This window comes from Ursus maritimus, unplaced genomic scaffold (assembly GCF_017311325.1).
Source record: "Ursus maritimus isolate PB19 unplaced genomic scaffold, ASM1731132v1 scaffold_21, whole genome shotgun sequence".
Taxonomy (NCBI): domain Eukaryota; kingdom Metazoa; phylum Chordata; class Mammalia; order Carnivora; family Ursidae; genus Ursus; species Ursus maritimus.
In genome coordinates, this window is record NW_024424564.1 from 6,712,315 (window position 1) to 6,726,843 (window position 14,529).

A 14,529-nucleotide genomic window follows, 5' to 3' on the forward strand; every position below is an offset into this window, starting at 1 on the left:
ACGGAGGATTGGGCAGACAGCGATCCAGCCACACAGTTATTTTCTGCAAAGTCCAGACGTTAGTCCGCAGATTTTGTAGAGCAAGCAAGGGGGACATTGTAATGAGATCAAAGAGTTCCTTCGCATACACCTCGAAGGGTTCGCATGCACCTTAAATTGACAGCTAACCTGTAATTAGGTCTTGTGGCCCTACATATGCATCAGGAAAGGGAAAGACTTTATCTCTAACAGAGTCATGAGAGGCCAAAACATGCTTTCCCATCCTTGTCTTGGTGGGCATTTCTAAAGTATGTGTAGTAATCTCCAGGGGTCCTGGAACACGCATCTCCAAGGAAGGTCATCCAGCAAACATGGACAAGATAGAGGGCCAAAGATGGAGTCACTCTTGTCAGTACTCCCACCAAAGTGCTGTTTTACAGAGGAAGTACATAGTTTGGGCAGAGACCCAGGGAGGAAAGTTTCAAGTAAAGGGCAATGTCTAGATCATGGATGCATAACTGGGGGAGAGATGGAGAAAAGCTCCCTGGTACTGGGGATTTGGAGAAAGGACAGTGTTTCACAACAATGCACTGGGCTATTTGCACATCTGATCCTATTTAAAAATGAATATCTTTCAGATAAGAGCAGCTCTGTGAAAGAGTGGACATGGCAGAGGCCATAAAGCTTAGAGAGTATTTGAAATCTTATAAAGAGCATATAAAGAGGTATAAGATTAGAAAAAGCTAGCATTTTTACTTTAGTATTTCTGGACTGCTTTTTGTTTGAAGATTAAATGATACAATATCTTTTAAGAAGTGTACCTTTTCAAAGTAAATTATAAGATGAATGGACCCCAAAAGAGATAAGAAAGGTAAAAGATAGGTATTTTATTTTATTTTTTTTTAAAGATTTTATTTATTTATTTGACAGAGATAGAGACAGCCAGCGAGAGAGGGAACACAAGCAGGGGGAGTGGGAGAGGAAGAAGCAGACTCACAGCGGAGGAGCCTGATGTGGGGCTCGATCCCATAATGCTGGGATCACGCCCTGAGCTGAAGGCAGACGCTTAACCGCTGTGCCACCCAGGCGCCCCAAAGATAGGTATTTTAAATAATTTGTCATTTTAAACAACTTTAATTCAAAACTTAAATCTAATTAAAGTGAAATAGAAGGCAACTTGATCATATATGTATAAATCCTTCCATTTCATATCCTCAGTATTCTATTAAATATAGTTGACACTGTTCTTCCTTGTCCACATTAACATAAAATAATTTTTAAAAATCTGTTGTCAAGGATTTGGCAAGAAATGTCATTTTCTGGTAATTTCATCAGTTAGAACATAGCTCTACAGCTATCTTTTCTAGACTTGAATAATATGCATTTGTTTTTAACTTCCTAAATAAATAAATTGAAACAGTCCCAATAATAAGTGAATGAGGAACTGAATAAAAATAGCATCCCTAACATTTTAGAGGATTTACTTTTAATTTATTACTATTTTTTAAGATATATTTCTTTTAGAGAGAGAGAGTGAGAACACATAAGCATGGGGGGAGGGGCAACGGAAGAGGGAGAGAGAATCTCCAGCAGGCTCCCCACTGAGCGCAGAGCCCAACGTGGGGCTTGATCCCATGACCCCGAGATCATGACCTGAGACAAAATAAAGAGTTGGACACTTAACTGACTGAGCCACCCTGGTGCACCTAGAGTATTTACTTTTAAATCCCCCTAATCATTGATAAGCCCCTGCTTATCACCCTGCAAGATGGAACAGACAGCCATCCATGTCATGCCCTGAACTCCCCAGGTAGTCCTGTGCCTGGGCCTTTGGACAGGCTACTCCTTTGCCTGTAATACCCTTCCCGTACCCGCCCCCAACGTTGCACTTTCCTACTTACCTGCTAACTCCAGTTTACCTGGGCAGTTTGTTGTTCCTTCCTGTATGTTCTCACAGCACATGCTTCCATTCTAGGACTTACTGCATTGCACTGTAAATGATGATCATTGTAAAAATAACAGTTATTTGTTTTCATGTCTGTGGACGAGAAGCTAGCCTGAGAGGCCCTGAGGCATGACACGGTTGGTTTATCTTTGCTTCCCTGGAGCTTAGCACCTGGATGGTGCTCAGTAAATGTTTGCCGGATGAGTGGCGTAAGCGTTTCTTTTCTCCCTTGTTCACTTGTTAAATGGACGTTGTTGGGTGAACATTGTTGAATTCAGTTTTTGCAGATGATGTGGGTAAAAGTTGAGATGTTTGTGTGGGACTAGAAGTACTATTTTATTACAGACTTTGGCTCATATCCAAGGATAAAATAAAAGAATGTAATTTCAACGTAGGTTTTCTATCAAATTGGACGTTTTATTTGTTACTTTGAAGAGATATAGTAATGAAGAGAATTAATGTTTCTAACATTTTAAATATTTATTTTTTATTTGAGGAAGAGAGAGAGAGTGTGTGCACTCAGTGGAGAGGAGCAGAGGGAGGAGAGAGAATCTCAGCAGACTCCCCGCTGAATTCAGAGCCCATTTAGGGGCTCAATCTCACAACCCTCAGATCATGACCTGAGCTGAAATCAAGAGTCAGACACTCAACTGACTGAGCCACCCAGGCACTCCTGTTTTTTACAAGCTGGTTTTAACAAGCTGGTTGCTGTTCAGTATTTGCTTAGGCCTGAAAAATCTTGAAAGATATACATATTATTATACGTGTGTGTGTGTGTGTGTGTATTTTTTTTTTTAAGATTTTATTTATTTATTCGACAGAGATAGAGACAGCCAGTGAGAGAGGGAACACAAGCAGGGGGGGTGGGAGAGGAAGAAGCAGGCTCCTAGCGGAGGAGCCTGATGTGGGGCTCGATCCCAGAACGCCGGGATCACGCCCTGAGCCGAAGGCAGATGCTTAACCGCTGTGCCACCCAGGCGCCCCGTGTGTGTGTGTGTGTGTGTGTGTGTGTGTATTTTAATGGCATCTCTTTTAAGGATTTTGTAGCCTAAAGCTTGAAAGGCATTTATTCTATGATCGAGAACTGTGACCATCAGTAAATGTGAACTGAATGTTGAAGAAGCATAAGTACTTGACCACTTTCTGGTTTCCTTGCATCATCTCCTGAGTCAGAGTTCCAGTTACTTGGAGCCAGAGGTTATTGGAGCTCTCATTTACTGACCTGTAGTTAAATCAGCATAAAATATAAAGTCACCAGTAGCAATCCAATCAAAGTCTTTAGTAGAGACTTAAAGAAAATTAAGTGAAATGACTAGTGTTTCCTTTGTCATTTTCCTAGATGAAGGTATCCTCTATGGTAGAAGTAGACATATAAAATACCTTTAATTGAGAGATGTGCAAAACATGGTAGTCAGTGGATTTAACTGGAGTCTTTTTCCACTGTTGACCAAATAGGGTATGGTTAATGGGGGAAGCCTTGTAGGGCTGGATGCCAGAAGGACCACATGGAGCAAAGAAAGAAGAGGTAGTGTTTGGGCAATGGCCTTGGGGAGAGGGGAATGGAAAAAAACATTTTATGAATTAGCAAAATTTGGGTCTTGAGTCCATATGTACCTAACTAAGCCTTTTGACAACTTGTTGTCTTTACTAAAGCAAACATTCATCAGAGATGGTTATCGAGTATCTATTATGTGCTCTACGAAAATTTAAAGACATGGTATTTGTATTCAGGGATTTATAATCTGTGTAGTTCAAAGCTTTACAGTAATTTTAACATCTTAGCAATTTATAACAATTTATAATTTAAAACAGCAACTTGAAACACAATTTAAAAACAGCAGCAGTTGGCCTAAATACACAATTTCCCATAAAGCCACAACATTCAGGAAACACTAGGGAATTAGTATTAGTCACTTAACTAGTTTTTATAAAATATTTGAATTTTTCAGGGGAGGAGGAGGTTCTTTTGGGTTTCTTAATTAAGTAAATAATAGAAATGTAATCATTTTTTTTAAATGATGCTAGCGAGATACTTAGTTAAATTTTATTTGATACATTAAGTTATATGCAGTATCTATATACATTCTAACAAATTATCTGGAAGGCCAGCTTGGATCACTTGGGCATAATTATACACTATGTCTTAATTGTTGAACATTATAATTTTGTATCATGAATTTTGGAATCAGACAAACCTGAATGGGAACCCAAGCTTTAGCACTTAATAATTATATAACTTTGGACAAAATAACCTCTCTCTACTTTGATATCCTCATCTATTTAATGGAGGCACTACATTATGTGATTGCTGTAAAAATTAAATGAGCTAAGCTATATCAAGCACCTGTCACAGAATCTGGAACATAGTAGGAACTCAATAAATATTCTCCTGGGATTTACCATGTAAATGGTAAATTACTTGGGAGGCTAAACCGTACATTTTAAAACTGTAATTACTGCAATAAGGAAAAGAGCCTTAATTTGAAAAAGGCTCGATTTGGGGCACCTGACTCGCTCAATCAGTAAAGCATGTGACTCTTGAATCTCGTGATTGTGAGTACAAGACCAAATGTTGGGTGTAGAAATTACTTAAAAATCCTTGAAAAAAAGGGGGGGGGGGACCTCAATTTGCAAGTAACTCAGTACAAAGAATTTAAACTACTGTAAAAGTTTTTCATTCTTAAAACTTATTCCAAAAAAATGTGCAAGCTTTTCTGTTTATTCCATGAGACTTCGTGTTGAATTATATCAGGAAAGAAAGTCAACATTTAGAGAATGCCTTGAACCTTTGAAAGGTCAGCAACACAAACCATTCCAAAATGTAAATCTTTGTGCTCTCTACAGATCAATGATTTTCACACATGGTCTTTTTCTGGTAGTAAAAATCAGTCTACTAATACGGTCTGAAATGTCCTTGCTTAATTATGGGGAAGTTAATGAAATCTTACCTCTTGTGCATTCCAAATGCAGGCATGATCGTGAATCATTCCTATACGTACTTCCTTAAACCGGCCTTTCCTGCAATGTGTTAAACTGCAATAACTGATCCCCTTAAGTTATTGCCTTTTATGCTGGCTAGCTAGCTTTCATTGGGGAAAAAAAAAGTGCAAATTTGTTTTCCATACTTCACCTGAAAATGTTATCTAGGCCAAAATATATTCGGCTTTCAAAAGCTATGAAAGCTGATGCTTTTGTACTAAGCTTTTATTCTAGAAGAATACTGAGGTTAATGTCCTTTCGAATGAAGATGTTGTAATGAAAACTTAGAAAAGTGGATACAGCCTCTCTTTAAGTGTCAGATATGTTGTGAAATTGACTTTACTTTTATATCCAAAACTATGAGGATTAACTGTACTAAGAGGACAGTTACCTTGTTGTATTCCAAAAGGTTTTATCATAATTCTACTCTCCCGCAAATATGCTAACCATCTCTAGAGTTGTAGGTGAGATCGTAGTTTTCAGCTTAGAATGGAAGCAACCTCATTTCATATTTGTCTATGCTATTTAGTTTGCTTAAATTGTTGGTGATCTCTTAATTTAAAAGTAGAAAGATTAGGGAGTTATATTTTCCATGAGGCAATAACCTGGAAGGTTACATTTGGTTCAGCCAACCAAAGTTCCTTCCCTAGAACCTAACTCTTCTGGGTCAGAGTGTCAAAAATGTAATTTTTAGTTTAAGGAACTACATTTCCATTCCCCAGATTTGCACAGCCTTCCAAATCCTGCATATCCTTAAAGGCATTACGGAGTCCGTGCCCTCTGAACTGATGTCAGTGCCCTCTGAACCGATGATAACCCCAACTGGCCCATGATCTTTTCTTTTCTGAAAGTCCTTTAGCCTATGTAGTCAATATTATCAAATCTAGAATGTCTTTCTTCTTTTTTCATTACACATTTTGTGATAATTGGCCAATATGGTGCTTTACAAGATGGGAAAGTCTGTTCATTTCTTGTTAAAACCTTTCATTGTCTTTGGAAGGGGGAATATGGCATCTAATTAGTAACCATTCTGCAGTTGAGGATTCCGAAGAAATAGTTACTCCTCCAAGGTCACACTTCTAACTGCAGCTAGTGTCTTGCTACTCTGTATTCTATCCCGTATGTGCATTATGCTTAAATTCTGTCTTCTGATCAAGCCTGCTAATTCTTCAAAAACCTCTTCTGATGAGAACTCCACATTTCAGATTTCACCTATGAGAAACTCAGTTGCTAATGGGCTTGTATCTTAAAGGACCTTTGTCATATAGATGAGCCACATTTCTAATTTTAGATTTTTTAGTAGTCATTTTAAAAAGTGAACAGAAACAGGTGGAGAATTTTAAATGTCTTTTCTATAACCCAGTGTTTAGAGTTTTTTCCCCAATGTCTACATTTTTAAATGGCAGCATTAACAATAATCAGTGAGACATTTTACATCCTTTCTTCTTCATACTAAGATTTTGAAATCTTGCGTGTATTTTTACCCTGACAGCACATCTCAGTTTGGCCTAGCCACATTGGAAGCGCTCAGTGTGACTAATGGCTCCATATTGGGCGGCACAGCTCTAAAGGTTTCTCCACAATGTGGTTGAAAATCAGCTTCTGCTTTCTGATAACAAATTAAATGGAAATACTCATTAGTTCCACACCAGATGACAGAAATGAGTGATTCATAACTAATTAAAATAATAGGCTTAGGCAGGGGAGAACATGGATACCATTCATTCTTGTGAGGGTTTTATTGTTGGTTTGTTTTGCCTGGTAATTCATAATTCAAATAGGGAACCATACAGTCTACAAAAGAAACTCTTATTTCATGAGGTGTAGGATGCTTAGCATTTCATTTATTTAATTAGTTATTTGTGTGATTTTCTGGAATGCAAGTCAGATTATATGTCTTCCTTATTCAGAATTGTTCAGTTCTTCACTCGTGTTTCCTGAAAATTGCCCAGTGAAAAGATTCACCTGCGCACTTAATTAAAATCCTCAATTCCAGGTCCTGCCAGACCAACAAGATAAAAATAGCCAGCCAAGGAGATTGGACACAGGTATTTTTAATAAGCACCCCGGGTGGTTTCTATCATCAAACCAGTTTGGGAAACTGGCCTAAGATATAAAATCTTACTTCTTAGTGTTCTGCATGGAGCTGCCCTAGGCCCATAGCCAGACCCCCCAGCAGTCCAGGGTTGGGTTTCAGCAGCAGAGACACCCTTGTATAACTCTCCTTGTTCTCTCCCTCCTCTTGCAGGGAGTTTGCTATTCCTTCAGCCCAGAGTACCCTTCCCCCTGTGTGTATCAGCAAACTGCTAGGTCAACCTCAGAATCACCTCCTGTGTTTGCCCCTTTGCCCAACCATGGAAACTTCCTCCGCACACCTCCATTGCTCTTTGACATTCATACCTTAAGGTCCTGAAGGTTACTGGCTCTCACTGTTTGCATTGTCTGTCTTCTCACTGAGGATTGGGCTCATGACTTTCAGCCTGTTCTTTATAGCCCCTAGTAGGGAGCCTGGCACAAGGAAATAGTGAATATCTTTGTAATGAAAGCCTGCAAATGCTAGTAATAATAGCATCTTCACCTTTTTCGTGGTGGTTTGCAGATTGCGCGTGGTTTTCATTTCTACTCATTTAATCCTCACCAGTATGAGGTGGGACTGTTATTTCACAAGGTAAAATTTGAGAGGTTAAGTGACTTGCCTCATATTGCATGATTTTTTTTAAAGATTTATTTATTTGAGAGAGAAAGAGCACACGCAAGTGGGGGAAGGGGCAGAGGGAGAGGGAGAGAGGGAATCTCCAGCAGACTCCCCACTGAGTGCAGAGCCCCATGTGGGGTTCGATCCGAAGACCATGAGATCATGACCTGAGCCAAAATCAAGAGTGGGACACTTAACCAACTGAGCCACCCAAGCACCCTTCCCATGATTTGTAATAGATAACACTGTAACTCCAGTCTGGGTCCATATTGATGTCACCTAATATCTGTGCAAAGTGTAAGAGAAGCATAAATCTTGGACTTGGATTTCTGGTGAAATGGAGAAATGGTCTTTGCCCTAAAAAACGTATTTCACCAAAGTTTGCACCTGATAGTTAGCTAATCAACAGCTGCAAGGTTGTATAAATATTCATGTGAACAGTAAGCGTGTGAATTGACGCAACCAGTTAGGGCATCATTGGGTTCTTCTCTGAGACATTCCATTGGCTCTCACCTCTCCTTTGGGAAAATACCTTATATCCATTGGATAAAGGTACTGATAAATTCTAACAAAATGTATACTTTTTAATTATCATAAGGAAAAATCTGACCAAACAAGACTATGAAATAATTGAGATGGTTTGTGATGACTTAGAAATGTCGTTGCGTTTCTATCTGCTGGACGATCGTGAGTGTCCCACCCAATCTATCAATATTTCTGCACTAGTTCTAGTCATTTAGTAATATTTTAGAGAAGCAACCCAGACTCATGGACTCACTCTTTCCATGAAATATGCATCATTCTGTGGTCTCACACACATTTATTTCAAGGATTAGGACTTCCCTTTCTTTATCGGAGCAATAGGAGGAAATGTCTCTGTTTCTTCCTTTTCTAGGCAATTCTGTTTTATTTAGTATTAGTTGGCAGATTTTTATAGCTTGGAGGAACTGTTTCAATTTTAACAAATTAATTGAGTAGTTTGAAAGCACACTTTTTGTGTATTGTTGGATTATTAATGTTGATTCTTTCTGTGGTGGCGCTCTGGTAGATCAGAAATGAAATGATAAGTCATTTTTTAAAAAGCAGCAAATTTTAGCCCTGTTAAAATGGCCATTATTATTATTTAGTAGGTCCTGACCTAGATTTAAATAATAACTGCTTAGAGCCTCCTCGGAGATGGCATTTTTCTGCCTAAAAGAGATTGTGCTGTTTCATGTAGCTGTTTGGGAGTCATGGTAATAAGCCCTTCCTGATGTTATATTAGGTAAATCTTTTCTATACCATTAGAAATTGTAACAATTAACACACCATTGATGATTGCCGGTTAGTAAATTTATTACTCTGGCTTATAAACAAATTCAGGATGAAGTAAAAATACTGAAGCAAGAGCCATCATGAAGACATTTTAAAATACTTGCCCCTATGTTGTCAGATTTGATTAAGAACTAAAAAGTATTAGGTATGGAAATATGAGGAGTTATTTTGTTATTACTATTATCATCATTCTTAGAAATGTCTTCACAACCAAAATTTCATGGGTTTGTGATACAGCTGTATATCTTTTTTGGTATAATAGCTATAAGTCACAGATCATTTAACTCACCCACTGAAAGTGTACAATTCACTGTTTTTTAGTATGTTCACTGGTTTGTAGCCATTACCACAGTCACTTCTAGAACATTTTCATCATCCCATAAAGAAACCCCACACCCTTTAGCAATCCCCTCCCATATCCCCCAACGCCTCCAGCCCTAGTAACAACATATTTGCTTTCGATGGATTAGTCTATTCCAGACATCTCAAAATAAAATTGGTTTCCCTTCATGACTGGTTTCATTCACTAAGGTGATATTTTCAAAGTTCATCCATGTTGTAGCACGAATCAGTACTTCATTCCTTTTCATGGCTGAGTAACATTCTGTGGCTAGACCACATTTTGTTTGTTCAACCATTGATGGACATGTGGGTTGTTCTACTTTTCAGCTATTATAAGTAATGCTGCTATAAATGTTTGTATATAAATTTTTGTGTTCTCATTTTTCTTGGGTATGTACCTAGATAGGAGTGGACTTGCTAATAAGTCTGTGTTAACTCTATGTTTAACCTTTTGAAGAACTGCCAGATTGTTTTCCAAAGTAGCTGCGCCATTTTGCATTCTCACCAGCAGTGAACGAGGGTTCCAGTTTCTTCACATCCTCGCCAACTCTTGTTATTATCTGTCTTTTTTATTATAACCATCCAAGCAGGTGTGAAGGGGTGTCTCATTTGCTTTTGATTTGCCTCTTCCTGATGGCTAATGATGTTGAGCCAGGTTTCATCTGCTATTGGCCATCTGTAGATCTTTTCAGGAGAAAATGTCTATTTAGATTCTTTACCCATTTAAAAAATTGGATTACTTGTGTTTTTATTATTGAGTTGTAAGAGTTCTTTGTATATTCTAGATACAAGTTCCTTATTAGATATATAATTTGCAAATATTTCTCCCAATTCTGTGGGTCGTCTTTCCACTTTCTTGGTGGTTATAGCTGTATATCTTATAACATAGTTATCCTTCAGGGCATTATGTCTTCCAGGCTCTTCTACAGTCTTCTGCTGTCAGGTCCTCTTTCCATAGCTTCCTGGCACATTTCTCCATTAGAGCACTGAGCATAGTGTATTGATACTATATCAACTTGGGATTTGTATTTCCTACCAGAAGGAGTTGTGTATTATAAATCTTCATAACTCCTGCCTAACACAAAATAGGAGCTCAGTAATGGCTTGGTTAACTAAATTAAAATGAAGCTTGAGTCTCAAAAAAATGATCCCGATCAATACTAATACACGAAAGCTAATACGAGTCGTGAAAGAGTGTCTTTAAAGAGGGTGGGTGAGAAGTTGTAATCCCTTCTACAGAAATAAGACTCACACTTTTTCTAGAAATCACTCCTTAATGTGATGCTTTCACTGGTTCCAGCCCTAATGACTCTTTGGTACCTGGGATGACAGTGGTGCTATGTCCTGTAGCGCCCTGCAGTCCCATTGCAAGGACTGATACAGTGTGTGGTGCAGCACATCACCGACTTCTTTGATCTGTTCTGAGCAGTGGCCCAGCATTTATATGACTGTTTATTTTACCCATTTATTTAAAAATCTTTTCAATTTGTCAGTGCCATATAAGGTGAGATCCCACCTAGTGAGGTCATATTAATAGAGCTTTACCATATGTGCGGTGAAGCGAGCTACTCTGACATTGTGCTGCCTTACAGCTCCGGTGTGGTGTAAGGAGCCCAAAGGTCTTCTCTTCCTAATAAGACATATCTTATGTAGTACTTTTATATTGATTTTTTCCCTTATGTTCTCTTTTTGTGATCTTTTCCTCATTTGTCCCCACCTTGTCTAAATTAAAGAGGTAATCAAACGAATTCTACTTCAGTTTTTGGATCATGTTTTATTTTCTTACAACAGTACCCTAGATTCTGTCCCTTCACATTTTCCTTCTTGAAAAATGCTGCTACTGTCCTGTTTTGATGGGAAAATTACAGATAATATGAAGTAACAGTTACTGCCTGCAAAAAGAAGATGAGATTTTTTAACTGTTTAAATACATCCCTCCTCCTCAAAATTCCCTAGCTCTTGATTTTAAGCACTGAAGGAAGCAAGCAAGAGAAAATCTAAGAATGAGATTGAAGAAGGAAGCCCACAGAATTTTTGTGTAGTTCTATTGAGATCTGTACTCTCGGCCACTTTTATTTCTTATTTGGCACTAATGCAGCTTAAAAGAAAAAAAAAAAAACCTAGTTGACAGCCTAAGACGATTGATTTATTTTCTCTTAGCACAGCAAGATGTGCTAAAATTACTATATCTTCAAAAACTTACTGAGATTCTGAATGAGAAATACCCCCACCCTTGATTTCTCTTTTTCTTCATGAAACAAAAATAGTTCTGTATTTGTGGGGAAAAGAGTTTGGCAGACATGGTGATTATAATACTGTATTGAAAAACACTTACTTTGATTGACTAAAAACCAGATGCTGTTCATGGTAGTTAAAAGCCTGTAATAATGTTTTCACTCTGGTGATCACCACACTTCTATGAGATTAATAATAGGGTCCCCCAATCTAGAGGTGGAGAAACGAAGAGAGGACACTTGAGAAATGCTTCCTACCCTTTCCCAGCGTTCCCCAAAGCAGTGTTGCCTGGAATATGACCTTCTTGAGGGCCTCGTTTCATAGTTATTGTGTCTTTTTTGCCAGGATAAAGTATTTAATCTCCTTAAACCTCAGTTCCTTCTTTGTAAAATGAGGATGATACTCCTACCTACGTCAGTAGGGTGTAGGATAGTATTTGATTATTGTTAGCCATTATTAAATTGAGCGGGTTTCCTGACTCGCCATTGAGAACTTGACCACCCTGTTGTTAAGGGGTTGATGAAACATGGCCAAATGTATGCATACATATTGTGAGCTCAGTCTTTCTCTGCTGAAGAAGAAGACTAGGAATTGAGGAGGTGTTATTTGGACATTGATTTCTTTTCTTCTTATTTTTTTTTTAAGATTTTAAGTAATCTCTATAGTCACGTGGGGCTCAAGCTCACACCCCCGAGATCAAGAGTTGCACGTTCCACTGACTATGCCAGCCAGACTCCCCTGGACATTGATTTCTATTACTCTACTCAAATTAGGCCCTCATTTGTAGGGAATAATGCACTGACTTTGGGAAAGATGAAATAAAGTTTTCCAGTATGAGCATTCTTGTCCGGGATTAGCCCTGGGTCTCAGACAAAAGCAAGTCTGTAGTTAATTGCTGTATCTCATTTTCTAAAACACACATGTTTCATTGTTCTAGTCATTTGCAGGTAGTTTTGCATGACACGCCTTTGCTTTTGTATTTTTCCCTAAATCAGTAAAAGACTAACCTTCACCTTCCTAATGTATTAAAATCATCAAAGGATTCTTTTCAGGATTACCTGTGTCAATAGAGCTGTTAGTTTGAACAAGGTGTAAAAAGTGGAGGCCAAATGAAGAGCCTTTGATGTTGTGAATAGAATTATAATGTGGAATCTGAGGACTCCATTCATGAATGGATTATTTGGATATAGAAAGAAATTATTTTTAGGCACGGCATCCCTATAAACCCAGAAGCTACGTGTTTTACAAACTAGAAATTGATGCACTAAATACAAATTACCGGATGTCGGTGTCTGTATGTGCCAACTGGCAAGTATGCGGTGGTTCAGAAGTCTAGAAGAAATGATGCTCGCATCTTTGCCATTCAGACTCAGAAGGGATAGTCGAGGTAAAATGCTGTTGAAAAAATTACAATGTACGCAACTCCCCAAAGTTGTCACATGTTATGAACTGTTACTTTAAAGGCTTTAACTTTTTGCCCTCCTGACTCGGTGCATGTTTGTGGAATTGCAAATGTAACCCGCGTTTCTGTTCTAATCTCTGACCTTCTTTCCTGGGACTTGTCTCATTCTTTTAAAGGGTCAGCGGATCATGTAAAGAACCAATCTAGACCCAGCAATCTCATACAGGTCCAATTCAGAGCTAAACGTATAATAGGATTCGTTACCTTTATCTTGCACATACCAGCACACCTCACTAATTTTCACAGAATCTTCAAATGGATTCTCTTCTTTCCTTAGAAATTCGAGCTCAGCTGGTAGAACAGCAGAAATGCCTGGAGCAGCAGACAGAGATGAGAGTTCAGCTTCTCCAGGACCTGCAGGATTTCTTCCGGAAAAAAGCTGAAATTGAGACGGAATATTCTCGGAACCTAGAGAAGTTAGCGGAAAGGTTCATGGCGAAAACAAGAAGCACTAAGGATCATCAGCAGTACAAGTAAGAGAGTCTTGACTCAAATTCATCTTTCCAAGGTGATAGCCTACCGTCTTCCCACCCTTCTTGGTTTTAGAATTTTCTGTCTTTGAGAAGCTGCAGATTAGCATATCTGCCTACGTACAAGCAACTCTTGTACGTAATTTGTGAGCATTAGTGTATCACATTTTAAGTGTTCTCTTGACATGTTTTCTTTCCAATAAATATATATTTATGGATAGCTTTATAAATAAAAAGGTGTATGTTTATAAAATTCCTGATTACAGAAAAGTGGGAGTTGGTCTCTACCAGGTAGATATTTCAGTGGGCACATTTAACACGGCTGCTTCTTCAAGCAAAGACCTCAGGATTTCTGTAGTGATTTTGTATGAAAATAAGCAGTAGGGGTTGCTTATGTTTAGCTCCCTACCTCCCGATCGTGTTTGTGGTCAGTGCAGTTGAGACTGACTTAAAACAAGGATCTTTAGTAAAATGGGTATGACCAAGTGCAGTTAAATCTTGAATTAATAAAAAAAAACAAACAAAAAAATGAACTTTGAATTAAGTGTACTTCCTTTGTTTAAAAAATACATAGATTTTTTTCCGATCATGAAATTTGCTTTGTAATTTAGATCCTAGAGACAGAGACAAGTAGGCAGACAACTTTAATGGAGTATACAAATACTGTGACAGGGTTAAGTGCAGGATGCCACAGACAGACCCGATGGAAATCTGTTTTACAGTGGAGGTGCGGAAGGGAAGGTTCGAGAAAGGCCCTGGAGGAAGTGATACGTAAGTGAAGACATGAAGGACTAGTTGTCAAGTTGAGGGGCCCAGAGCAGGATGTTCCAGGCAAGGGGGACATCCTGCATCAGACAGTAGAAGGGAAAGTGGTGTAAGGCAGTTTTGCGGGCAGTAGTTGGGTGGGAGTGAGTGGTGAGGTGGTGAGCAGTGTGGCTGCAGGTGCAAATTGTGCCAGCTCCAGGACGCCTGTAGAGCACACTCAGCAGTTTGGACTTTGTCCTGAGGGCATGAGAAGCCTTTGGAGAGTTTTAATTAGAAGAGTGAGCAACTCAGACCTGCATTTTATTTTTATTTATTATAAGATTTTATTTATTTACTTGACAGA

At 38.6% G+C, this 14,529-nt stretch overlaps 1 protein-coding gene across 1 annotated transcript in view; it reads left to right on the plus strand.

Annotated features, from left to right (window-relative positions):
* The window catches only part of SRGAP1 (SLIT-ROBO Rho GTPase activating protein 1), a 259,904-nt gene that overhangs the window by 115,859 nt on the left and 129,516 nt on the right, over positions 1-14,529 (plus strand). The window contains exon 2 of the mRNA XM_008684244.2: positions 13,229-13,424. Coding sequence (XP_008682466.1) covers positions 13,229-13,424 — 196 coding nt within the window. The remainder of the gene's footprint in view (positions 1-13,228; positions 13,425-14,529) is intronic.